At 37.6% G+C, this 27,600-nt stretch overlaps 1 protein-coding gene across 7 annotated transcripts; it reads right to left on the bottom strand.

Annotated features, from left to right (window-relative positions):
• Window positions 1-2,444: 2,444 nt before the first annotated feature.
• On the bottom strand, window positions 2,445-26,327 carry TRPC1 (transient receptor potential cation channel subfamily C member 1). Of its 7 annotated transcripts, XM_074154151.1 has the most exons (13): window positions 26,008-26,327; window positions 23,351-23,505; window positions 21,993-22,094; window positions 20,940-21,142; window positions 19,399-19,530; window positions 17,858-18,053; window positions 15,884-16,220; window positions 12,111-12,250; window positions 9,949-10,092; window positions 6,318-6,493; window positions 5,949-6,150; window positions 5,189-5,383; window positions 2,445-4,350 (listed from the first exon to the last, which is right to left on the bottom strand). In XM_074154151.1, exons 1-13 carry the CDS (start codon window positions 26,141-26,143, stop codon window positions 4,123-4,125), a joined length of 2,346 nt encoding a protein of 781 aa, XP_074010252.1. In that variant the 5' UTR covers window positions 26,144-26,327; the 3' UTR covers window positions 2,445-4,122. The 7 variants fall into 7 exon arrangements, with proteins under 7 accessions (XP_074010252.1, XP_074010254.1, XP_074010255.1 ...); XM_074154153.1 differs by lacking the exon at window positions 21,993-22,094 and having other exon boundaries at window positions 26,008-26,241; XM_074154154.1 differs by lacking the exons at window positions 19,399-19,530; window positions 21,993-22,094 and having other exon boundaries at window positions 26,008-26,241.
• Window positions 26,328-27,600: the final 1,273 nt, after the last annotated feature.

A 27,600-nucleotide genomic window follows, 5' to 3' on the forward strand; every position in this document is an offset into this window, starting at 1 on the left:
TGTAAATAGTAGCGTATCTGTCTCATTTATTTCATTCCTGTGTGCAAAAGGTTGAACATGTAGGTATTTTGAGAGTAAGGGAAGGAATAGACTGGAAGCAGCCAGGCAATGCTGTCATGTTAAGAGACCTTTGTCAGGTCTGTCTGTTGTATACAGTTATTTGTTACTCTGAAACTGAAAAGCTGTAACCAAAGATGGAGGAACAGAAACAGATTATGCATAAAGATTAATACTGAGAAGTTGAAGAACGTTTTGGTCAAAAGCAGACATGAAATACATGCTTTTCAAACTGGGTGAAACTTGATTACTAGTAAAAATGACATGGATGGAACAAAATCAAAGATCCCTTTTAGTACTTGTTTTCCTCATATATAAATACCGCAGCAGAGTTCTTTTGATATGTAACCATGGGCAGGAAACTGTGATGAAATACACAATCCTTATTGCTTATTTCAGTAGTGAATGTGGATTGCCATTCTTCCTCTGCTATTGATTCTCGTATGTAAAGTCAAGAAGTGCTGCCACAGTGCAGCTCAGCAGCACGGCAGCGTCTGTTCCCAAGACTTGGCGGGTAGGAAGGCGGGAGACAAAGGGATCAGCGGGAGGCGCAAAGGTACGTAAAGGCTGTGCTGGCAGCTCACATCCAACAGCTCAGTGCTGTAACCACACTGTACAGATTGCTTTACCGACTGAACCAAACCATTTCTCTAAGGAAATGACAGCAATGTTGTTTGCAAAGCAGATGTAATGTTGTAATTTTAAAATTTTTAAATTGTCATTTTAATTTTCCAGTATTGATTCTTACACAGATTAAGGGGTTTTGTGCACGGTGCTCTCTGCATTTCTCAGCAGCAACTGGGGGAGAAGCAATGTGGAAATCATGCTCAGAACTGTCCTGAACTATAATTATCTATTTTTATTTATGATGACATGACCATCTGTCACGCAACATGTTTCAGTGAGGCAAGAGGAGTCCGGCAGCCTGCTCCTCCTCTCCCAAATGGTAGGTAGGCAAAGCTCCTGCCTGTTCTTCTCAACATTGCCTTTGGACCAGTTTCTTTCCCAAATCAAAGCACTGACAGCAGTAGCACTGCAACAGGGAACAGGAGCCAGGACTTAAAGAAACAAAGAGCAGTGCCATTTTTCTCAAGTAAGAATCAGTTACAAAACATAGGTAACAACTATTACAAGTTTTTAAAAGTAGATGTAGTGACTGCAAACATTTAAAATCCACCCTGCAACCAAACAGAATAAAAATTATCTAACCACAATACAATTTTCTGAAATCATTTCAACAGAAATAATAATCAAAACTGTAGTTTAGCAAGAGCATAAAGTAAGCTGACTTTCAGAATGAATAGTTTTGACCTTTCTGCTGCAAATGGAGGTAACATGAAAATTTCCATCTCCATTTTGCATTCATCAAGGCAAAGCTAGCTCTAAGACAAAACAAACATTAACATGAAAGGAAAGAAATCACCATATTTCAATAGTCTCAAAGATATTCTGAATCCAAAAGCCAAGTAAACTCCAGCTTCTCCAAACTTTTATTTCTTTTGACATCCCAGTTTAAACAAGTATCACAGACACCTAAAATTTCACCTCTGCGCATGTCCAGCACTGTTCTGTGAGTGTGCATAAGGGAGCTCTTGGAGCCCTAACATCTGCAGGGTACTTCTGGAACAGCCAGTATTTCATTGCCAAATGAGAAAGCAACAGCATGTTTAATACACATGCATTAGGAAAATCTAAATGATGTGACAAGATTGAACATACAATACCAAGCACTCTGTATTGATGAGTAGCCAAGCATCAGCTTTCAAACAAGGCAGAGATGAAAAGTGTCATACAACTAAGGTACTAGAGAGAACAAACCTCGCTTGCTGGTATCTATCACTTTACAGGTAGATATGTCAGGGACAAATAAAAACTGCAACCCCCAGCTTCAATCCAAAACCCCCAAAAGTTCTCTGAAATAAGACAGTTCTTCCTAAGGACACATCTACACTGTAGTAGAACACAGTGCCACGTGACAATGCCCAAGCTAGCTCTGAGTGACTCTGCTGAACATACTGAAAGCAATTAGAAAAAGCAACATCAGCATCCTGCTTCATCCAGATAAACACACACAGCTTCCTAGAAGAACTAATCAGTGTGAGCCGATCGCCAAGCAGCTAACACTGCATCTAGCATCCAAACCAGCTTGTTTGGAACTAGCCCAGGTGTCACTTCATGGCACTGCATGAAGCCATTTAAATGGACTTCACAGGATGGTTCCACAAGGAAAGAAGGTAATAACACATTAATATCAGTTACCTTCCTTAAACTTATTATCTTAACATGACAAAGAAATCACTTTCAATATATATAGTCATATACCGTGTATATACCTGATATAATGTGTTTCAGATATGACTAATATTAATACAACCATATTTTGAAACAAGCTTTTATTGTCTGCTTCCTTTCTTGGATATACATAACATACACAGCACACAGTTCTTATGTTGGTGTTTTATTCACTGAGTCCAAGTACAAAATTCAGTGATGCTCTTTGCTTTGAACACAAGAGGTTAGCTTCTTATTCACATGAAAAGCCAACAGACTTATCAGAATACCTCTATACTGTAAGACTTCTGGAAGCAGAGTATTAAACCCTAGTTCAGATATACATAAATTTATAGTACAGAAAATATATTACCTTTACAAGAAAGAGTTTTATAAGAATTCCTTCAAAAGAGTAAACATTCATGTAAGCCTCCACTCTATCAACCTCCCAAAATCAGCTGTAGTCAAAGACCACTATGGCTACCTGCGCCTTCTGGACATAAGACCGTTTTAGAAGAGCACCTTCATAACTGTAAAATTGTCAATCAATCCTTTAGCTGTCATAAATATACTTATTTTGTAATTAAAAATACAGGAATCTCACATTTGTCAATTACAATTTGTCAACTTGAATTATATATAAGCATATAAAGCCATATAGGACCCTCTAGCACAGAAAATCCACAAAGCCCTTACTGTCCTTACTTGTAAGCAAAGTCAAATCACATGTTGTTTTCACAAAACACAGTATTCCTGACACACAGAAAAAAAAAAATGTTTAGCTTGGCAACAACTGTGTTAAAAGAAGAACAAAAGAAAGACAAGTTTAAAAGTAGGAGATGTAGAACTGTCCAATGACCAGATACAATATATATTCTCACAGAAAGAAGTGTGGAGTATTTCACAGGGGTTGTTCAGGATTGCAAACAATAGCACTCACGTGCTCCATCTCATTTTGGTTAAATCACAGCTTTTAATAATTCAAATAATTTATCATCCAGATTTAAAAAACCCAAGATATTAAACATTACAAGTTCACGAGTTAGTTTTAAAATTCTGTTCCCAATCTTAACACGTATAGTAAAATGTACTTTTGAGGCACGGATGAAAAAATCCAAGGAGGAACCGATTGTCTTAGGTATAACCATAAACATTCGAGAAATAGTTGATCTACTTTGAGTTCAAAATTTCAGTGTTCCCACGAAAGGGAAGATGATTTGATTTTCTGCACTCTATAAATGTGAGTATGCAGTCCATGTTAACATACAAAACTTGGCACTACAACTGCCTCTTTCAGAGCCATACAGTCTTTGCATGCACTGTAACCTACAGTCAAAAACAATTTCCAACTGTGCCGGAAATTTTCTATTATTCTATATCTGACTTTTCTATTAAAAATAAACATAGGCTGGATATCTGTTTTAAAAAGCCTATCTTTCTCCCACAACTTGAAAAATAAGTATCAAAAAGGAACAAACAGCAAAAATAGAAGAAATAAACGTGTTGTGCTAGTTATGAAGCTCTGACACCCGACAGCCACAGTCTGAGGAACATTAAAAAAATCCCTATGTACAAATTTTATATACACACTAAGATTAAGAGCTTAAGAAAATTACTGTATCTGTTTTTGCATTTATTTCCACCACTTATGCATCTAACTGCAACTCATGCAAATGCATTTTCAAATGTAATATTGTGCAATAATCTTTTCTATTTGGTCTGGCAACAGAATTAGGTCAACACTTTCACCTACGGGTATCTACGAGTACACGCTTTTTGTTTAGAAGTTAAGCCTTACTTTCTTGGATAAAACATAGCATATTTAGAAGTTCTAAAGCCAAGCAGGTCTCTCATTTCATTTCGGAATTTTGACAAGTCTTGCCGTAGTTCATTTAAGTTTTCCACAGTTGCCTGATCCGTGCTTTGCATCTTCTGTCTCATGGAAGTCAGGTAACGGTGGACTAAGCAACACATCACTTTTTGATAATTCTCATCTCTCTTTTGCTTCAGATTTCTCCATTCCTTTAAACAAACATTACACACTTATTATGGAAAAGTGACTTTAGAGCCCTAAAGGCTGTCTATAATCATACAGAGAATAGATATGAGCAAAATAACAAACCTATTTCACAGATACATCCCGACGTGCACAATCGTACAACGCATGTAAATTGCCAGCAAAATTTAAAATAAAGTATAATCTGCTGTACCAGAAAAACTGAATTTTTTTCATCTACCTGGTTTGGTAATTGTCCTATGAACAATTAAGAGTTCCATAATCCTGAATGTTTCTTAGTGCACATTCCATAAAGTCTTTGAATTTAGTTTATTTTATACTATTTTTGTCAGCAAGACAACGTGAAATTAGTGTGCAAAATTGCAGGGTACAACAAAAACATTTATTTAACAACAACAAAAAAATCCCTTCTCCAACAATGAGAGGCTTCAGTGATCCTTTTTAGTTATTTATTTTGACACTTCTGTAATACGTTTAAAACCAACTACCTTCCCTTCCCCAAAGAATACTGTAACCTGACCATTTTTGAGATTAGCACATATTTCCTTGAGGTTTCTATGAGTTTTCAATCAAAGCGTTTTTTCCAGACTATTTCTGGGGAACTGGGGGTTGGAGGGAAGTGAGTTGAAATTCCCCGAAGTGAAAGTTAATAGAATCTTACTTGAGTAGAAATAGATAACACTTACTTATATTTGGATGCAACACACATTATTCTATAGTTCCTATTTATCTTAGTGGCACTCACCGTGCCACAGGCAGCCTCATGCAGCAATCTGCTGATTCATTTTAGCAAGCAGGACCTTTCCAACTTCAGAGCCTACAGCTTTCCCAATCATTTCTTACCTTTAGGCTGTTCTGACGTTTCAGTTTGCCACTTGATGTATGAGAGCAGATCCATTTACTGAGACTGTTGAAAAGGTAACAGATAGTCTTGGGAGAGGGAATAACGTTGAAAGGTGGAGGTAGTGTGCATTTGTCATCAAAGTAGCTAAGCCAGAGCTTGGCACGAGCAAACTTCCATTCTTTATCTTCATGATTCTAAAGCAGGAGAAACATTAACAGAAATCAGAAGCAAAAATATTAGCAGGCTATTTTGTAATTTTTATTTTCTCGTACCTTAAAAATTGACCGTTAATTAACTTTGATTATATAGTATTTTAAAATATAGATTATATTGTATTTTAATAAATTTATTTTAATATACTAATATTAAATAATTAAAATACAAAACATATCTCTTAAATTCACTACATACTCTAAATACAAAATTCAGATATAAGGATATAAACCCCCTATCAAACGCCCAAGCACTACACCTAATCAAGAATAGCATCTTGACTTGAACAGCCATTGTATCAAAAAAGCTTTCCATTCCTAGAGGGCCAAAGCCTTACACACATTCAACATGCAAAGTACACATTTTATTTGGATCAAAGTAATTAAAAAGTTCATATTTGAAGGAAAGATGCTCCTTGTGAGCTCAGAGACAGAGCTTATCCATGGAGATAAGTCTGCAGATTAGTCTACACATTGTAGAAAGAAACTTGTATAAAATCCAAAGATAGAGCTAGCAATTACTGGTAATTAATCAGAATCCACTTACTGCTATCAGCTGAAAACTTTTGTGAAGCATTGCCACAAGGAGTTTAGTTAATACTATCACAACCACCACATTGTAGGTACCAACAATAACAGCACCCACAAAAGACTGTAATTCTTCACCATAGCTAAAACGTGTGACAAAGATTGCTACGTGTGCCAGGGAGAATATATACCAGAACAGAGCAAAACATGTGCCAATAAACCTACAAAAACAAGAAAAAAAATACTGGGTTAGGTAAAAGCAAACACTTAAAATTAGGTTACTTAATGTAAATTCAAGTTCAACAAAAAATTCCAGTTTTGTTTAATTACTACAAATTAAGGGCTAGAACAATTCAGTTACTTTATATTTCATAGATATCAAACTCACGAATGGAACGTGTCATTGCTCTGTTGTTCACAGAAAATCCCCGCACAGTCCTTTTCTTCATTTACAGTAAATCCTTTATCATAGAGTTGTGTCAATCCAATTGTGAATGAGAACAAGACAAGAAGAAACATGCCCAGAAATTTTCCAAAATCTTGTAGCATCTGCCCCATTGAAATCTGTGAAACAGATTTATTTCCAATTTTACTAAAACTTATTTTTGTTTGTATTCTCTCCTTCAACTTATCATAAAGAAAAACGTATCTATTTACATTTTAAATGTTTAACTAAAAATTTAAGATGCTAAACAGACCTCAAAATGAGGAAGTACCCTTGTACCATTTTTCAGTGAGAAATTCTAGATGTTAAAAAGAAAAATTAAGTAGTTTAAACATAACCTGATAAATTCATATCCTTCAACTAACCATAGGCAATAGTATGTATACCTTATTCTTTATTTGTGACACCAATGATAATAAGGAACTCACAAGTCAATAGATAAAAGCAGTACATGAAATGCATTTGAATATAAATACCATCACAGAAAGTTAAGAAAACACTTAACAAGGACACTGAATTAATCAAAACATTTAGAATCATAATTCATCACTAATCAAAAAATGGTGTACCAAAGCCCATCTGCAGAACACAGAATTAATTCACTGTATGTTTTATGTAAGATTTTAAATATACACAATATGTAAGTATCTAAACACATAAAAATTGAAGGGTGCAAAGTATAGAAGATATGACACTAAATTCAGATCATTAGTTGCATTTTAAAATACCCTATACAGAAGCTCGCAACAGTACAAATACAGCATCTTACAAAAATAAAAAAAGTTTGTGCATTTTTCCAACACAGAGAAGGGCTTGACATGTTTTTCTCTTAAGCACAAATTTTTAACACAGACACAGATGAAACAGGAATGCACAAAAAGCACAAACCACCCGGAACTATTTTGTTTGGAACAGAGTGTAATAACAAAGCCCAAATACCAGTTGCTTTCTTCATATAGTCATGCTATTCCCTTCTAAGTATTTAGAATTTCTAAGTGTTTGAAATCTAATGATCTAATCTAAGGGAATATTATTCTATTTTCTGTTAAGAATAAAAGACCACCACACATAGCCAACTTAGAAATCTGTATTAAAATAGGTTTTATTAATCAATAAGTAAAAGTAACCAAACGCTTAAAAATAACTCTAATTACTCTAATTGCCAAGAGAACATAGTAGCTGCCTTCCCCCCCACACACTGTTGGGTTTCCATGCCGTATTTGATTACCACCATTTGAACTTTGTGACCTACTTTCAGAAAAATACTGTAAGAGTTGTTGCACAAGATGTACTGGCCAACAGTAATAACATAAGCTGCAGTGTGCCACTGAATGGGGTGACTGTTGACTGTTTTTATTTACTTGGAAAATTTCGTAACATAGCCTCCTAATAAAAAACTTGTGAAAGATCTAGTACATAAATAAATATGCACATTAAACAGTGAATCTCTTTAAAATGTGGAGAGACTTCAGTGTTCAATCAATTTGTATAACAAGCCTGATGCTTACTGCAACATCAAGACTTTAGTATTTTTTTCAAAGTATGCAAATATATTTCCATTTAAAGATGTACGAAAGAAAAAATCAAAAAATAATTAACAGCAACATAGTCACAGCTAGGGAGAAAAGTGGAAAAAGTAAAACAAACAAAACCCTGAGAGAACAAACAGGCATCTTCCAATAATATTAAAGTGGTTACAAGAACTATGAATATTCTTTTTAAAGCACTTTTTACGATGATTTTAAAAAGGCCAATTTAACCAGTGATTATTTTTCTTTTCAAAGAAGGACTATTCTGTATGAAACAAAAATATTCTAAAATATGATTATTCGCACAGCAAGATTAAGTACTCCGACTCATTCAAATGAGCTGAACCTTCAAGCTGGAGGTTTTCAATTAGATCCTACAACCTTGATACAAGACCTAGTGATCTGAGCCAAAATTATTTACTTCAGAACAACCTTTGGTATAGCTCTAGTTGCAGAGAAAGAGAAAAAAAATGCTGCTCCCAAATATTTATTCTGCCTTTATGCTTAGCTTCTGATAATGTTTCTTGCAGGATCTTTTCAGATCATCCTCTTTGCCCTAAAACTCTTAAAACTAGCCCTGTTCATAAGAAGAGAGGACAAAGCACCAATTTCATCTATTAGGACAAATTATTCATCTATTAGGACAGTATAATCACCAGATGACTGCCCTATTTTTTCCAAGTGTCTTTTTATTCAACAGACACTTGCAAACCCAGTGATGATGTTGACAACCAGCTATATTAACTAAATCTTATCACTATCGGGGGAAAATAAATAACTAAATAAAAATCATCAGCACAAGAAAGCAGAGACTTCGCTGGTCTGATTTGTCATCATAAATCTCCCAGGAAGTGAGGCTAGAGAAGCTGGAAGTATACCTATGCAAAGATTTTTTCAGTAAGCTATGCCTTTAATAACAGGTGCTTTAGTTTGTAAGGCCTTTTCACTGGCAACGTGAAAAATTCAGTCAGTGCCAAGGATTCAAGCTGAACAGAAAACCCACAGAAGAGATAAAATGTTGCTAGTGGAGTAAGAGGTGACTTCTACTCACAGTATTTTTCAGAAGGAACCTTTCTTCCTCCTTTTCATCTAAAAAGGATTGAGGGAGGTAACTGCATCTTAAACGTGATGTCTTAGTAATAGTCCAGGTTCCCTCCCCTGCCCCCAAAGATACTTGACCTTCTGTGCAGTGTCATATTGCACCCTCAGGTCCCTTCAGTTTATCTGAAGTTTATCACGACGAATAGCACCAAGACTAAGATGAGAGGGTCTGTGCTTAAAAAAAGAAACCAACTAACAAAGCTTAGAAACTGTTGTGGCCTGTACTGGTCCAACATCACAACACAAGGCTGTTAATGCTTCCCCCCAGCATCTCCGGATGAATGAATTAAATGTTTTACATAAGTAAAATGTGTTTTTAACTGTCATTATTAGTTACCAGAAGGTTCCAGCAAATTCCAAGTAAGAAGAAACCTGTTCTCCCTTCTTATAACTGGCTATAAATAGATGATTACTTCAATGCTCTTGAGAGATTTATATTTTTCAAACCAAAGCAATTTGCACAATTCAACTCAACATGCAACATCAGTGAGATCACAGACATAAAAAGAAAGGCTTTTGATTACTCTTCCTTGCTACACACCTCATTCATCTATCTTTTAGAGATAAGAAGTTAGGGTGATCATTTGCATAGAACTTTACAGGAAGAATCTGATCCTTAAAGTTTTTAAACTGCAGACACTTATGATGCGTGTTAAGCTAATCACAGATGAAAACAAAAAAAAGAGCATAGGTACAGTTACCATGGAAAAAATATAAGAAAGTGAACTATACTAGGTCTTTGTTCTTTTTCTTCCCTTTTTCCATCTAAATCAGTATGTTTTATGTAACAGATTAAAAAACAAACTTCAGTGAAATGTTACTTCTTTCTACTTTTTACTTTGTGAGTTTCTTACTTTAATTTTTTCTTTTTCTCTTTTCAATAAGACTCTTCATAGCAAATTAAGATCGAGTTTAATATTTTCTCAAGCAGTAGCAATATTCACCTGGAGTGGTCCCAGAATAGAGCTGGTTGTGTACATGAAGAAGAGACGCAGATAACTAAGAACATTAGCAAAAGCAAAAAGACCTTCTGCCACTAGGGTAGGATGGAATGCATCCCAGACCTTCCTTTCAGCATAATCGTGAAACTGCAATATAGAAAGAACAAATGGAGATCACTGACATTTTAAATACAGAAATGCACCCATCCACTGCTCCCTACTTCTTCCTCCAAAACAGCCAATAATGTAAAATAAATTAACACATATGATTCATAGATGGCTTCCCTCTTTCAGATATCTCACTCTCTTTAGACAAAGGCATTTTAAAAGCCATTAGAGAGGGAGCCAGAAATCAGATGATTTAAATTCAACACCTAACTCTGCCACTCACTTGCTCAGCAAACCATTTACACCTCTGTTAAGCTTTCTTCTTCTGTTTTGCACTGTTTGTTGAAACAGGGACTCTGATACTTTATAAACATGTGCACTGTTTAGTGTAATAGGCCTCAGTCAAAAACAACACTAAAATGCTGCAAACTAATGTACACATGCGTTTGCAACATGGTGACAGCTGGTCTTAACCAGTTTTAGAAAGATTTAGAAAGACTTAGGACCTGGGATTCCTTCAGTGGATTTTATGAATAAACACACCCTTAAAGTATATCCACTAGGTATGATTCAACTATTCAAGGAATATCAACAGATCCCTAACTTTCGGCTTGGCTGAAAACATTCTGCATTTAGATCACCAGGTTCTGCTCTCTCAGAATGTACATTCAAAAACTAAGGAACTCAGAGCTGCTTTAAAATAACTTGCCTGAAAGTGTGCTGCACAAAGATGGCAAGAAACGGGGATAACCACATTTTTATACATTGCAATTGCATGTGTACAAATCCTTCTGCTACAGAGACTCCTCCTTTATTTCTTACAGCTTCACTGCCAACAATATGGACCTAAGCTCTAAACCAAGCATTTTTATTTGGTTTTCTAAATACTTTATAAACTCTAAAAATAAATTTTGCCATATAAAAGTGGCAAAAAAACCCCATCATGTGCCTGTTACACAGGACAGGAGTCCTGCATCTTCGAAAAGGTTGTAACTTAAATTACTAGCCAAGGGCTTTTATCTCAGCAAAGGAACTACTACTACAAACATGTGCTGGTTGCAAAGCAAATCGTTGGGAAGGCAGCCCAATGTGGCACTCTCTCTCTATTTTTTCCAAGAAATGGAGCTTTCCTTTCCAAGTGATTACCAGCTTCTGAATCAATGCAAGGATAGGGAAATGAGCCAAACACCAACTTGGAAAGAACTGAACCAGCTCACTTCCCTCCCAACTGCCAGACAGCTGTCAACCCACAGTTCGCAATACAAAATAATGGTGCTACTGCACTGGCTTGAATTTTGCTAAAATATTCATATTCAATTGGTCTGGCAGCTTGCCATATGCTGTACGGCTAACAGCACATGCAACAGAATAGGAATCATCATTTTCAAAACTTATATCTTCAATCAAATCCAGATGGCTTTTCACAGAGAAAAGGGCTCCTCTACGGTCTCAGGGCTTTTTTCCTCACTACAAAAAAACCCCACCAAACCAAAAAAAAATTTAAAAATCCCCACAAGCACCTCCGATATTTCAGCATATGTAATCAAAAGCTAAATAAAACTTCCTGTAACAAAAAGCTTTAGGCAACCTGAACACAGAGATTACTATTAGCTTTCTGCATAGTACTGATCTATGGAATCGGGCAAACTCAAATGCAAAATAAAATGAGCTGTATGGGAAAAATCAAGCCATCTGGAAGATCAGCCCGCTCTTACAAGGAAGACAGTAACTCTGTTTGGGGGCCCTGACTACCTGGACATGTCTTGATGCATTTTCTAACTCCCATTTGCCTCATCAACTTCTTTTTCAAGCCCAAGGTGCAGCACAACCAGAAATCTTGACAACTACACAGCGTATACCACATAGAACGCTTAACTTGGAAGCCTAAACTGTATCCACATAGTAGGCTATTACTAATGTACTACACCTAACTACAACATACTACTGTTAACATACCACATGTAACATATCTTCACATATTTTGTAGCAATGTACTAAAATTATATTTGCCCTGTCAGTCCCAGAGGAGCTTTGGATCTATGAAAATGGGTGCTCACCTTGTTATGGGCAACTACTTTGAGAGCAAAAGTTGCCAAATACAGGGAATTCATGACAAAACTAAGTTGATTACGGGATTCTTCTAGGAAGTCTTCTAAACCATCATACCAGAGTCTTTTAACATCTGACCACACCATTCCTGCAAGGAAAAAAAAAGCCAGGGAAGTCAAGCCATCACACTGAACAAATATTCTACAACTAAAGCACTTTTGACTGGCTTTTGTAAATGATATTTTAGCAAAGAAAAAGAAGTGGAGTAATGAAGTAAATTTACTAAAAGCATTGCACTGGATTACAACCATTAATCGTAAGGCAACAAGTGGTTTAACCTTTCCAAGCCTACCTTCCAACTAAGAAACACATTCTCCAATAAAAAAGGGCGTGAGAAGAAATGAATAGCAGAAAAATCGGACAGGAAAAGGTCAAATTTAAATAAAGGTGGAAGGTTAGAATACAAACGCTTTTTCTTAATGAAAAGTACTCACCTTTTTCCAAAAGCACTATAGAAACCATTATATTGATATATAAGGTATCAATTATTTTTTGGAAGTGTGTAGGTATTATAAAAATTTTTAAAGAATAATCAGCTCAGTAACTCTTACTGAAAAGATCCAAAAAGTAGAAAATTTTCCTACCCTAGCTGATATTAAATAACATTAGCAGAGAAAAGAGACCATGACTAAGATTGCAAAAAGCAGAAGTTTAAATTAGAGCAACAAACATTTAAATATTCAGGATCTTTATAGCAAAATTAATTTTACCATTGTTAATCGTGTCTGGCTGTACTGAAAAATACAGTTGCTAAGAATTTTATTAACTGAATGTCTCTTAAAGACTTGACATTTTTATAAAACTGTTAAATGAAATACAATGGCACCTTTGATTTCTATGAATAATCAGTTACTTAGGTGGGTTTTTTTTAATACTTCAGATGTACGCTACTATATTTAGGACAAGAAAAGCAGCGTGTGTATAAATGGTAGTTAAAACTGTTTGATCTGGTTCAGCTTTTAGAACTTTGCAGCTTCTCTAATACTTTGATCCAGTAAGAGCAAGATCCAGTGAATGGTGGAAAAAAAAGTAAGGTACTTATGCATGACTATATTTGTTCAGTCAGCTTTACAGCAATGTTGGAAGGCATAAAAAAAACCCAAAACACAAAGGCAAATAAATATCTCTTCTTCCTGGTTATAAAGAAACTATTTCTAAACCAGAACCCCTATGCCCCTCCATATGATCACCATATATTTTACACAGAATTGGTAAAAGGAGTTGGAGAATTGCAAGATGCTATAATTGATGCCATTTACACACACAAGAATTTGAGTTCTGCTGCTTTATTTTGCTGGGGAAGACACTTGTATGATTTAAGCTCAATATCTTGGAAAAGAAAATTGCTGTATTCATTATTTTGAAAGTTAATCTAGTGGAACACAAAACTAGCTACTACCTTTTAAGTGTTAGAAATTCTGCTGTGGCCATTTTGACATTGATTTTTAGAAAGTATTTTAATGGGACTATGGAAGACAATAAAGTAGGGAAATCCCTGTTACTTTGTTCTCTTTATCCCAGTTGATTTTGTCACACATTTTCTAAATACATTATTTTCAATTTACTGAATATTTGTGAGGAAACAGTACAATATGTGATTACAAAATAGATTCATAGATTCATAGATTGGTCCAGGCCGGAAGGGACCTCCAAAGGTCATCTAGTCCGACCTCCCCGCAGTCAGCAGGGACACCCCCAACTAGACCAGGTTGCCCAGGGCCTCGTCCAGCTTCACCTTGAATATCTCAAGGGAAGGGGCCTCGACCACCTCCCTGGGCAACCTGTTCCAGTGTTCCACCACCCTCATGGTAAAGAATTTTTTCCTAATATCCAATCTAAATCTCCCCTTCTCCAGCTTAAAACCATTGCCCCTCGTCCTGTCGCTGCAGGCCTTTGTAAACAGACCCTCCCCAGCCTTCCTGTAGGCCCCCCTCAGGTACTGGAAGGCTGCTATTAGGTCTCCCTGGAGCCTCCTTTTCTCCAAGCTAAACAACCCCAGCTCCCTCAGCCTGTCCTCATAGGAGAGGTGCTCCAGCCCCCTGATCATTTTGGCGGCCCTCCTCTGGACCCGCTCCATCAGGTCCATGTCCTTTCTATATTGAGGGCTCCAGACCTGCACACAGTACTCCAGGTGAGGTCTTACCAGAGCAGAGTAAAGTGGCAGAATCACCTCTCTGCATCTGCTGGCAACACTTCTTTTGATGCAGCCCAGGATGTGATTGGCCTTTTGGGCTGCGAGAGCACATTGCCTGCTCATGTCCAGCTTCTCGTCCATCAGCACCCCCAAGTCCCTTTCCTCAGGGCTGCTTTCTAATACCTCATCCCTCAGTCTGTATTTATACTGAGGATTGTTTCGGCCCAGGTGCAGAATCCTGCACTTGCTTTTGTTGAACCTCATGAGGTTCATCTGGGCCCACCTCTCCAGCCTGTAAATAGGCATTTAAGCTATCAATGCAATTACTATTTAAAAAAATCCTAAGGTTCAATAATGTGAAAAATAACCTGCTTTTAATAATTTATGTTACTTACAGGTCATTTTTCAATCCTATCTGAAATCCACATGTTAAAATACTACATGAAGAAAATGAAGTGTTTCTATGGCCTTTCATTAAAATTTCCAAGATGACACCTGCCCACCTACATTAGATTTGACGGAAGAAAAGAATTTCTAAAATCAGATATTGAATCTCAAAACAAAGGAGTAGTCTTTAACACCGAATCGTACTTTACACTTGAAGCTTTCAAGTTTCTTTTAAGATCTGCATGTGTTTGTATGTGGGGTACTGGATATTTGCAAAATCTGCACAAACTACTCAACAGTTTTAATATAGCTTAACAATGAAAGGAATCACTGTTACAAAAAAAAAAAAACCACTCTAAAACAACAAATAAACTACCCACAACTACTTAGATAAAAACTGTGCTATTTTCAACTATATCACTGCTTTTTAAAAGTCCAATCAGCCAAATGATACATATCTAATTGCCTTACATTAAGGAAAAAGTTTCCATTAATTTATCTACCAAAATTTAATGCAAAAACAAACACATACCAACCAACCAAAAACATCTTAAAAGGTTTTATGAATTTCCAACCAAAACAAAAGTTCATGAATACTCAACAAAAATTGTACCTGTGCTCCCTCTACTGCATCAGCCAGAATTAACATGTGTCCTTTCAGGTACAGTTACGATAATCCATGATAATGACATACAAAACTGGAAAGTTATAATATGGGAAAAGAAAACTTTTTTCTGTGTTTTAAAACAAGGAGGAGGTAAATGCACACCTTCAATTTATTAGACTAAGATGGAGTATGCATACATATGTATACATACATAAATATACACAATAAATACTTTTTTCTTCAACCAATATGCCAACTCTGCAACAAGTCCAAATTGTATTATTAATTACTTTTCAAATCAAGCATTACAGAATTGGTCATGAAAGGCTGAGTTGTTACTTACTGTTATTCTTCTGTTAGATCCTACAACATTCTGATACTTCACTTTCTGTGATAACTAGAGATTGTTCTAATATTTCCCATCCCTTCCTCAAAATGTTTGTTTTGTTTTTTTTTCCTGTAACGCTACCCTCCAAAGAGTAAACTTCGGTCAAGCAATGAGTCACATGCTAATTTCATAAGAAGGTAGTACAAATCATTATTGTTCTATCAACATCAGCAATTTTCATCCAGTCTACTTAAATCACACTTACCAATTAGCCATATTATCAGAAGATAGTCTATTCTCTCAAGAGCTGGTCCCATTGTATTCTTCTTATTCTCATTATAGACAAGGGAGTACAAATTAAGTAATAACAGAAATGTGAAATATGAAGCTCCATGAATAATAAACTTCATAAAAGGAGTGTGAATTATTCGACCTACTCGAGATTTAGGGGCTAACAAGTAACACAGGGACAGAACTGGCCAGAAAATGCCAACCATCAAAACGGTCAAAATTTTCTTGCATGTGTGCTTGCGTCGATAGCCTGCCATCTGTCCAAACCATACAGTGTTTAGAAACTGCTGGCAGTTAGACTGAGCAACAAACTGGGGGGAAAGAAAAAAACAAACAAACAAGAGATCAGTCTCATGTTTCTTAATACAGATTGCTAATTTACATTATTAAAGTTCACTTTCAAACTATGTATAGTCACCAATGAACAGGAAAAGACAAGAATATTAAGCTGAAATGAAATATAAGAAAAGTGCTATGGACCCATTATGATTATTTTAATTTTCTTCTAAAGCCAGCAACTAAACATGAATTACACATACTAGACTTCTAATGGTTTTCAGGTTAAGAATTAATTTTGCCTTCTAATTATTTAGAAATCTAGCATATATATAACATTATACCTCAGCTTCATTGCCTGTTATAAAATACAGTGATCTTATCCGAAGAATAAGAATACTGTTATTGTAAAATACTATCCACACTGTAAAACACAACGCCTTGCAAGATGAGGACTAAAGTGGCCAAGCAGTTTTATACATACCAGTTCTTAAAATCATTATGGCTCTATACAGCAGGGTTAATTTTAAATCAGAGTAAGCTATGTTGTAGAAGTAGCTCAAAAGAATATAATTTTTGTCTGAAGGTTATGTAGATTATGCAAAGGTAGTTTCAAATTTCAGGTGCTTATGTGCATGGGGTTACAAAAGAATATATTTCACTAGAAGATGGTTTGTCATTTAAAAAATATCAACAAAAAGAACCTTGATATTATCATCACATTTCAGAAAACATCACAAAAAACTGTCTCTACAGTTAACTTGCTAGGAATAAAACATATTTTGCAAAGATACTTTCCTCATGCCACACAAAAAATGCTGTTATTCTCCAGCCACTGTGGTAAAAACAAGCTATGCTCACAACCAGAAGAACATCTGAAATACTTCAGTATGCTTGTTTAACACATACCAGAAATGTGTAATGCTGGTTCTAGGACATTCCATAGCCATGGCTATGTATTTTAACAGTTTCACAGTTTAGGCATAGATACATAGAACTGACAGAATTACAATGCCTTCTGCAAATGCTAACTGAAAATGGATTTTGCACAGAAAGGAAACTTTCTCTCTGACCCCAGTTCTTGCACCAGAATTCCATAAATGCCCATTTGCCTTCCTGTAGAGCAAAACTAGAATTATAATTTGTCAACAGACAAAGACAACGATGACTCACTGCATGAAATAAGTTCCATACTGATGGCATAAAAACGTGCTACTATTCTGGAATGGAGATGTTGTTCAGTTATACCAGTATATATACCACATAATTCTGAACGGCACAGACGTTCAGAGCCAAAGCTGAACAGCTAACGACAAGTGAGATGATAAATCATGTATGGCACCAAAGCAACCACGCTTTCCTAGGCAAGGATTTAATGAGGATCTGAACAAATAATTATCACTACTAGAACTGCTGTTAAGAGAGCAGTAGTCTATACTCCAAAACAGAAAATACTACATTCTTCTCCACAGTAAATACTAAAGAAACACTCAGTATCTTGCAATATCATTTCCCTGTTTCACATGCAGACGTTCTGTGTATTACCATCTCTTTTATAACTCTTGCATATTTATTTCCACTTCTATGTCTAAAGAAGGCAGAAGCAACAAATTGAATTAATTACTAGCGAAATATGGTATGGAAAGCCTATCAAATTACTGCAAAGACAAACCTCTTTCTGATTATACTTGATTGCAAGTTTTAAGCGACTTAAGTTCATCCTCTCTTCCAACAATCCTCGCTTGTCTACATGTTCATCGCTAGATGTGTGATTCAGAATAACTTCCAGCTCCCGTGAATTCCGTGCTTGAGCCAGCAAATCTTTAGCAAAGGTTTTGCACTGTTGAGCCAGCTCCTCATAATCGTTTCTGAAAGACACGGAAACAGTACATTCTATTACACTGCTCACATATCTTCCATTAAATCACTGACTATCCATTTTTGGTTGGGATTGTATGTTATGCTACAATAAATTAAAGAAAACCCAAACCAACAGTCATATGTCAAGATCCAAGCATTCTGAAGACAACTCTGAATAAGTGTCGCCATGTAACATGACAATTATACTTCAGTTTAGTTTGCAACTCCACTAGGTAGAGAAAAATTGAGAAACAGACTTACAGTATACAAACTCCTATCTTATCATGGAATTGTCAGAGTTGGAAGGGACCCCTAGAGATCATCTAGTCCAACTCCCCTGCTAAAGCAGGATAACTTTCATATAAAGAGTTAAAGCTTGGAATTATTTCCAAGAAATGAGAAAGTGTAGTAGTTACAAAATACAAGACTGGTAGTTCATCATTTGAACTTTCTACTTGGAAATGAAGTCATTTGGGGTTTTGCTTAATTCTCATCATCTGAAAATTAAAGTCTATTAACTGAATACTATTTATTAATATAACAAACATAAGAAAATAAAGTACACTATTTGCTTGTCTCACCTGGCACAGAGTCCATTTTAGTGCCAAGTTGTATCACAAAAATGGAACAGTTGAACTCTTATTAAGAACAACAATCGGCTATAAAACCCGAAAACTCACATGTTGTTTAGGAAAGTAGAATTTTACCCCATACGAACATTTGCTTTCATGTTCTCATAAAAATTACATGCTTTTGTGCTCCTAAGTTTCAAAATGTAGAAACCTGCATAGTTTATACATAAAATTATACTGAACATTTGTTCATTAAATAGACAGGGCATTTTCAGCACAAAATCCTTCTACACACACATGCATATTATATATATATATACACACATATACACACATGCTGTTCAGAGTCTTATAATATAAAAAATACCCAAAACAACTCCCAACACAAGTCAGCTCAGTAAAAACAAGGTGTTGCGTACTTCTACCCTGATGTAGGGAAAAAGAAGTGCAGAGTACTAATGAGATACTGATATGATTAATACATGTGTGATCTTGAAATAAGTCAGCACTTAGCATAACTTCTAATTGTTTTTCCAGAATAGAGCTGAAATTTGTTGGTGCAACTATACACGAACTGCCTACACCTAAAAGGATCTGAAGTAATTAAACTGTCAAAATGACTGCTAATGAAGCATAAATTATATTATGTAACTTGTTATTATGTGTAATTATAAACACTCCAATTACAAAAAAAAAAAATAAACCTTTTCTGATGCATACACATTTTTATACATGAAAATTCATAGAAGTATTAAAGTTGGTTTGTGTTTTCAATTCCTACCGGAATTCAACCTCAACAAGGCTTAATTCTTTCAAGTCTGCACTAAGTTCAAAAGCTCGCAGGATTGGATCCTCCTCTGTCAACATGATTAAAGCAGGACTGGCCAAACACCGATAAATGTCAAGACGAAACCTGTGACAAAAGAATAGCAAGCAAAATGAAGAAGTTTCAGTTGATTAGCAGTTTCAAATCAAAACCTATACAAAAGTTTGCATAAAACAGTCAGCTGAAAAACAAAACAATTGGGTTTCTTAAAATCAGACACTAACAGCATTAAATGTGATACATCATGGAAAACATTGTCCTTCGTATACTTAGAATCACTACTATTCTAAGTATCAAAAACTGGTCAAGATGGTTCCCTCTTCTTTTCCTCACTACTTCAACTATACTTAACTATATCTGCAGAAGGCCATCAGTTAAGGTAACATTATTGGTAAAATTTTGACATTTTAAGTGTTATACAGTAGCTCTTGCGGTTCTTCAAGTAGAAATATGAGAGGCAAGTAAAGCATTTAAGGCAATCTTCTATTTTAACAAACTAAATAAGAAACAGTAGGGAGCTTTAACATGCAATACAAAAAAAAAAAAAAAAATCAGGGAAAGCATCTGAAGGGATGTTCTCCTCTTGCAAAACCACTCATGAACACTGAAACAAAGTCCGCTACCTGTTCTACTTTAAACATCGTGCTGTTATCTCAAATGTTTCTATTGTTTATTTGCTTGGGATACCCCATGTCATTAACTTCAGTATGAAAAGGTGTCAGGGTATCAGATGGATGTTGCCATTACAAGTACCAGGACATGGCCTGTAGTGGCTAAATACCAGTAATAATTATCCTGTCACTTTCCTTATTTTTCAGTCCTTTGCATACATACTAAAGTAATTATGTAATAACTAATTGTATATTGTAATTGCATCCACTTATCTTTGAGCTCTGTGATTTTTCACCCCAACTCTCACATATTAAATTGTATTCAACCCTCAAATATGTTGTCAGGTTAACCAGACCTGGTTAAAACCCTCTCTTCATTTGAACCTTTGTTAAAAAGCTTTCTACTTTCAAAAATACTGAAGGAAAAAAGAAAAGAAAAAAAATTGTCTTTAGTTTGCATTCATCAATCCATGCTACAAAAACACTTTTGGAAACAGGATACAGAATTATCCACCTTCTCATTCTGGCTCAAAAACCGCCAAGTATTAACTAACTTCACAAAAATTTTATTTGCATAGTACCTATGCTCCCAAGCCAGAGATAGATACGATGTTTTACACACAACTGGTAGAAAGGAAAGGCACTTAACTTAATATGCACAGTGTCTAAGAAAATAAAACCAAAATGAAAAAAATAAAGCTACTGCCTCCCACCAGCCTTTTCAAGCACAACCCATCCCTGAGAACCACAATCTCTCACAATTAAAGTCTATAATACATTAAAGGAATCCACTCATAAACCTCACCTAAAAAAGTGAAAGGAAATATACTGAATCTGACCCAAGCAATGTCAGAGAACTAAAACAAGATTTTTTTTTTTTACTACCTGGAATGTCGTAGACTATCTTTTTTGTTCTTTGCGGTACACAGTGTGCATTCACAGCCGACAGCATGAGGCTTGGGTAACGATATGTCTTGCTTTAACAGCATGGTGAGAATTTCATAGTTGTTGCGATGAGCAGCTAAAATGACAGGTGCCACATCCATGGTTGTTGAGTACTCTGGGTTCTGAATGCGCTCCATTAGTTTCTGGAATAAAATATAGGAAGTACTAAATTTATTACTAACAGTTCTACTGCAGTGTAAAATGGAAGGGTTTTTTTGACTGTTCAACAATGAATCTGTCCTTCAAAATATTTTCCTACATTTCATAACATGAAAATAAGGAAACATTTGTAACAATATTCGAAAACCTGAGATAAATACTGGAAAAAGAAAAATGGACACAGAAATGTTCCCTGTTGATTTACACAGAAAATCTGACATTCAATGACCACCTTCTTCAATATACATGCATGATATTAAAAAGTATATTTTGCCCTAGTTTGAGAAAAAAATTATGAGTGTATTTACTAAGTGCAGAAAATCCTGACTGTACAATACTCTGTCACACAACATCTTATTTCTTCTCTCCCTCCACCTCTACTTGTGAACTTTTAAAAGGTCTTTGACACTTGAGTACTGCCAAGATAAGTTTCAACTGATTAATTTCAAGGTTTATAGATTTGCTCAAAAAGAGTGTGAAGCTTCAATAAATGAATATACCCGTTATAGGTCAAGGCTCCTAATTACCTTGCAAACAATCTACAAGAAAAGATTTATAACCACTCTATTTTTTTTCTCTTCTGGACTAATTAGGCATCTGTTAGCATTTGGTATGTATAAAGCCTCTGGATTCCTTAGGCGGTAAAACAAAATAACATATTCTATCCTTTAAGACAAAACAGGCTACAAAAATAATCCATAATGTCCACATTCTATCACCTTAGAGATGCAGAATTTCATTTAAGAACATTGTTTTAAATACCACAGTTATCCAGAACGCAATAGCACAGCCCCCCACCTCCCAACCAAAAGTCAAGGAATAACAACACTCAACTACAATGGTTGGTCTGGAGGATCTTTTTGGTCGGTGATTAAGTAGAATGTCAACAGCTCCCACCACCTCTGAGTCAATAGCCACCAAAAGTGCATCGGATGACTAAGGAAAGAAAAGAAGTCATATGTGAAAACAGCAGCAACTTTAACAGCATAAAGAATAAACCTGGAGCCAAACTGCATTTTTATTATTTTTTCCTCTTAATTTATTTTTGAAGTTCTAAACCAATGTTCTGTATTATCACTATGCGTGTGATCAGGATAGAAATTCAGGCTGTCATTGCAGGAGTTAGCACAGCATTACTGACAACTTGTTTCATTGCACAAACAGCAGAAGAAACAATCACAGAAATCACTTTCAAGCAAAGATGATGCAGGATGCTTGCAAAAATCAAGTTCTAAGGGACAGTTTACCAGATTATTAAAAATGTTAAAAAAGCAAACATCTTTGTAACACAACTCAGGTACATGAGATACTTCAGCCCTGCATTCATAGTTCTGTGGTAAAGCTTGGAACATAAGCTTTTTTTCCCTGGACTACTTCTGAAACTTCTCTTAAGTCGAGCTAAGCAGCTTCTAATTTTCCCCACAGTTGATATTATTCTTTTAATTCACTTGAGAAAATTCAAATTTTTACTTTAAAAAATAAAAGAAAAAGACACAACTTTTTTTATCGCCACTAAAAAGGAGATCCAGGGAGGCGAAACCTGCTTGGTTTTTTTCCCGTCCAATATCAAACAACCTAACAGAGGCCATTAGTTTTCCCTGTCTTACATACTTAAGTCATCACAGCTACAACTCTCCCAGAAGCAGAGACATTGCATACTGTTAAGGAAGTATTGTTGGTATGAAACTGCCTCTGCCATCGAGCACAGATCAAGGTTAACAAGAAAGCACTGCAGAAACACGTTTTCCTAAACTTAAAATCATCTAATATAATGTGCGTTTTTCTAACCATGCTACCATTTTAAAAATTATTATACTCCACAGCCAACGAGATCTCTGCATTCTACACTTTTTAATACAATGCACTCCGACCATATACTGTTTATTTTGCTTGAAGATAATGTATACATTATCTCTGCAACAGGAACAACATTTAAAATAAAATTCAGACTTGTTAATATCATTGAAAATGTTGCTATACATTTGCCATGCCAATAAAATCCCACTAGAAAAGTAAATTAGTGAGAAGAAAATGCTTTCACAATTACTAAAGGGAAAAAAAACCCAAACTGCCTATAAATACACATTCTATTTCCCTCCAAATTCTGACAGATTAACAGAGATTTATATAAAAGTAGAATACACAGATCAATGCCTACACTGAAAATTTTCAGTAACTTATGTGTTGCATACCTGGCAGCCATAATCCAAAAGAAGCTGTAGTATGTCCAAGTTTTCATTTTCAATGGTTATAGTAACAGCATTTCGTCCAAGCACATCCACACAATTTATGTTCATTTCACCCGAGCTGTTTTCCTCTAACAGTTTCTTAACCATGTAATAGTCACCTGCACAAGTAACGTATGAATGTCACTTAGTATTATTATAAAGCACTAAGAGCATGTGAACATTTTAAGCATCAGCTACCATCAAAAAAGACAACATTCCATAGCTGACAACAGACATCGAATATTCCAGACAATCAAGAAGTTGAGTATATCCTGGTTTGAGGTAAAACAGAACCAATTTTCTGTTCAGTAATTTTACTTTTTAGCTGGGCCGCTTCTAACTAAACTCTGAAATTAACAGCGTGTTGTTCAGAAACTGTTCACTCGCAGAGCGATAAGACCTGATTATACCAGGCAATGGTATGTAAAGAGGCTCTTGCTTATACTTATTGCTCTAACAACCAAGGTCAGGTTACTTCGTTATTTGCCCCATTGGAGGGTCGGAAGTGGAAAAGCGTAGAGGGGTCCCACCTGTGGGGAGGAGCGGACAGGACAGGTGACCCAAACCTGACCAACAGGGTATTCCATCCCATCTGCATCATGCTCAGTATAAAAGCTGGGGGATCAAAGGGTCAAGTCTCTTTCTTCAACGGCCAATGCCTGAGGAGGACCCTGTCTGTTCGTCTGCATTTGATCCTGATGCGAGCATTCCTGACTCCAGATCTGGAATCCAGCTCCTGTCTGTTGCCGAGTCCAGCCTGGGACTTTTCCCTGTGCCTGCTGGTGACGTGATCATCATCCTGGGAGCTTGATAAGGTTTTGTATATAGTGTATACCTTTTTTTTTTCCCCTTTAAAAAATTATTTTTATCATTATTATTATTATTTATTTCATTATTTATTAATATTTTCATTAAAGTAGTTTAGTTATTTTTCTAAACCCATAAATCTCTTCATGTCTTCCTCTCCTCTGTTTGAAGAGGGGGAAGGGAGGGGCCACCTGTCATTCAGATTGGCAAATCTGGCCAAAACCACAACAAGGCAGATAAGCATTCTCTCATCAGGGAGGAAACTAAAGATATTTTGGGAGGTATCTCTCAGGAAAGCACCAAGACACGGACTTTAACCCACCCCTTCAGTTCCAGTCCTAAAAACAAACACACACAAAAGCATGGGTACTTTTCAAAACCGGGGCAATAGCTCATACATAACCTGTGAGACACAGGAAACATTAAGTTCAACTACATCAGAAAAGGCTTCTCGGTTCAAAAAAGCCATGGGCTCAGAGAAGCCCTCTCTACAATGCTACAAATGGGTTTGCATCTTCCTTGAGCAGAAGCCATGTTAGCCTTCTCTGTATCACTCCAATTTTAGCTATATATCACCAAAGCAGGTGTGGTATGATGCTGCAATGTTATAAAATTCAAGATCACAAGTCTGATGAGCAAGCAAAGTCACTACAGTAAGGTGTACATAAGCTGCGTTTTCCTATTTGACTGAAGTCTAGACACACCAGGCCGCCCTCTTTAGTATTATTCTGTTTAATTGATTCTTCTTGCCAACGATAAAAGCTTTGAATTATTTTTGTTTCTAGGGTAACATTATTTTGCAACATAGGAAACCACAACAAAGACAGACCTTAGCGTAGAATACTTACAGATGGATACGTAGAATACTTCTACGTACAGCAGAACACATACAGAGTCTGCAAGAGCACTAAACCAGCCGTTATATACACAATTTTTTTTTTTTTTTTTTTACATTTTTCATTGTGCATGCTATAGCTCCCTGAGCCTCTGTTTATACTTAGGGAGAAAGCTGGCTCGGTCTTTTCTTGAGGCTCTTTTCTTGAGCCGGCGGCCCGGCTGTCTGAGAGCAAGGTGTCCCACAGCCCAGAGCACCAGCACAAGCCCCCCCAGCCTGCTGGGACACGCCACCGCAGGCATGTCCCCACGGCTGCCAGCTCTGCCCGTAAACACACCGGCTTCTACAACCCTGCTCATGCCCCAAAGTAGGCATCACCGCTCAGCACGCGATGAAAAGCCTATCTTAAGAGTCCAACATTTTGGATGTGTTAAAATCAGTTTGGTTTAAGACTGTTTCTTTACTTAAAGACAACTAAACACATTCTCAAAGTAAGCAGCGTATTTTAGAAAGGAAAATCTCTTCCTATCCACCACCATGGGTGCAAATCACAGGAAACCAGTCTCACTCATTCTGGGGATGTCCAGATAAGACCCAGTTTTACAACTATATACTCACAGACTCTTTTAACAGCGAATGTCTTAGGAACTCCTCTGGCGCAAAGCGACCACCCTCACAAACACAGAAGGAGCTGGCCCAAGGCCTCCCTTCCCGGCGCCCGCAAGTACGGGGGACCGCGGGAGGCTGAGGGGCCGGGGGGGCCTCTCCGCGGGGCGCCTCCTCAGCCCGCCGCTGAGACCAGGCCGGCCGCCGCCGTGCCCCCCTAGTGCAAGGCGCTGGCACTCGCAGGATTCGCCCCCGTCCCCAACCCGAGCCGCCCGGCCGGGGCGCTGCCGCCGGGCGAAGGCGGGGGCTCGGGCCCTCGGAGCGAGCGGCCGAGGCCTCCGCTCCCCGAGGGCGCGGCCGGCGGGGCCGGTACCTTTGTCGCAGGCCAGCAGGAAGAGCTTCTCGTCCAGGGTGGTCTCCTCCTTCACCTGCCGCACGTCCTTCAGGGCCAGCAGCTTGTTCGGCGAGGCCGAGGCGGACGGGTCCGCGCTCTGGTACAAGGCTGCCATGGCGCCGGCTCCGCCAGGCCCATCAGAGCGCGGGCGGGCCGGGAGCTCGGCGCGGCGCGACCCCCGGTGCCCGCTGCCACCACGGAGGGAGCGGGGCGGCCACCCCGGCGCTGTCAGCCCCGCGGGCGGTCAGGGCAGGGCAGGGCAGGGCAGGGCGGAGGAGGACCGCTCCCCGCCGCACTGCGCAGGCTCCAATGGCGGCGTCCCCGCGGCGAGGGGCAGCGGGGAGGAGCGCCGCTGGGCTCTGTGGCGACCCACCAACCCACCGGCCGAGGATGCAGCCCCGGCACAGCCGCCGCCCCGTCAACTTCTCCTCCCGCGGCTCCACGGTTCACCTTCCCCCCCGACAGCGTCTGGGGGCCGGGGTCGGCCGGTCACGGAGCCCGCGCCCGTCGGCAGCGGTGGGGGGGTTGCGGGGGTCCCGCTCCCCGCAGGGACCGCGGCGCAGCCCAGCATCCAACGGATCGTCCCCGCTTCTGCCTTTCCTCTGAAATCAGTGTTTCTCCCTGCTGCTACAGTAACCGCGGCCCTGCTCACCCCAGCACCGCGCTGTGCAGCAGGTGGCCGCGCTCGGCACTGACTTCCAAAGAGCCGTAAAACTGTTCACTTTCCTCTTCTCTGAATACTTCTAAATTCATATCTATTTGTTTTCCCTTTTCATATTAAAATTACATGCCTTTTTGTCCTTAAACTTCAAAAAGTTACAAAAATTTAGTTTGCGTCTGATAGCTCACATATGATACACAAGAATTCACCAATTATTTCCTTAGTGTATCTTTGCTGCTTGTAGAGGCACAGAACCAGAGTTCATAGCTTTACTGACTTCAGCTGAGCAATGTAGGATTAAGGTAAGCCAAAAAGTCTGACTCCTTTAACCAAACAAGATTTTTCTAACACTTGCCCTCCTTAAAACAAACATTATTCCAAAATGACAATTCTTCTCAGGTGGTGTGAGCTGTCATTTATCCTTCAACATGTAGCTCTTAACATGTATGTCAAACTTCTAGGCTGAGAAGCATGAGATATTGCCTCTGAGAACCCATTTCAATTTAATCAAAGCAAGTTTAAAGTAATTCTGGAGATATAATGAGCCACATAATTGTAGCAGATGTTTTCCTAAAGGGAACAAAACACTACACTAATACTTTACACAACAGGAAAGATAAAGAATAAGTTGCCAAGTGCTTTCACAAGCAAATATAGTATTCTACAAATATATACTCTACAAGTATAGATCTCAAGAAGAGATCATTTATTCTTGCAGTACAGGGATAAAGTAAGCCTCAAGTTAGACTATCTTGAATAAGAACTTAGATTCATCTCAAGAATCAAGGTAAAGAACTCGAATTCTGTATAACAGCCGGTCTTCATGTGAAACCGGGAATAGAAACCAGGTACCTATCAAATATGAATAATTTATTCTTGTCCAGACAACACAAACCAGTAAACAGATACAA

Source organism: Numenius arquata, chromosome 9, assembly GCF_964106895.1.
Source record: "Numenius arquata chromosome 9, bNumArq3.hap1.1, whole genome shotgun sequence".
Lineage (NCBI taxonomy): Eukaryota > Metazoa > Chordata > Aves > Charadriiformes > Scolopacidae > Numenius > Numenius arquata.

Excerpts from the sequence above, each read along its gene's own strand:
- TRPC1 (XM_074154151.1), bottom strand. The coding sequence starts at position 26,143 with ATGGCAGCCTTGTACCAGAGCGCGGACCCGTCCGCCTCGGCCTCGCCG. Across the intron at positions 18,054-19,398 it reads CTTGTTGAGGTTGAATTCCG|AAACGATTATGAGGAGCTGG; the intron begins GTAGGAATTGAA and ends CGTGTCTTTCAG. Across the intron at positions 6,494-9,948 it reads CTATTCTGGGACCACTCCAG|ATTTCAATGGGGCAGATGCT; the intron begins GTGAATATTGCT and ends TCTGTTTCACAG.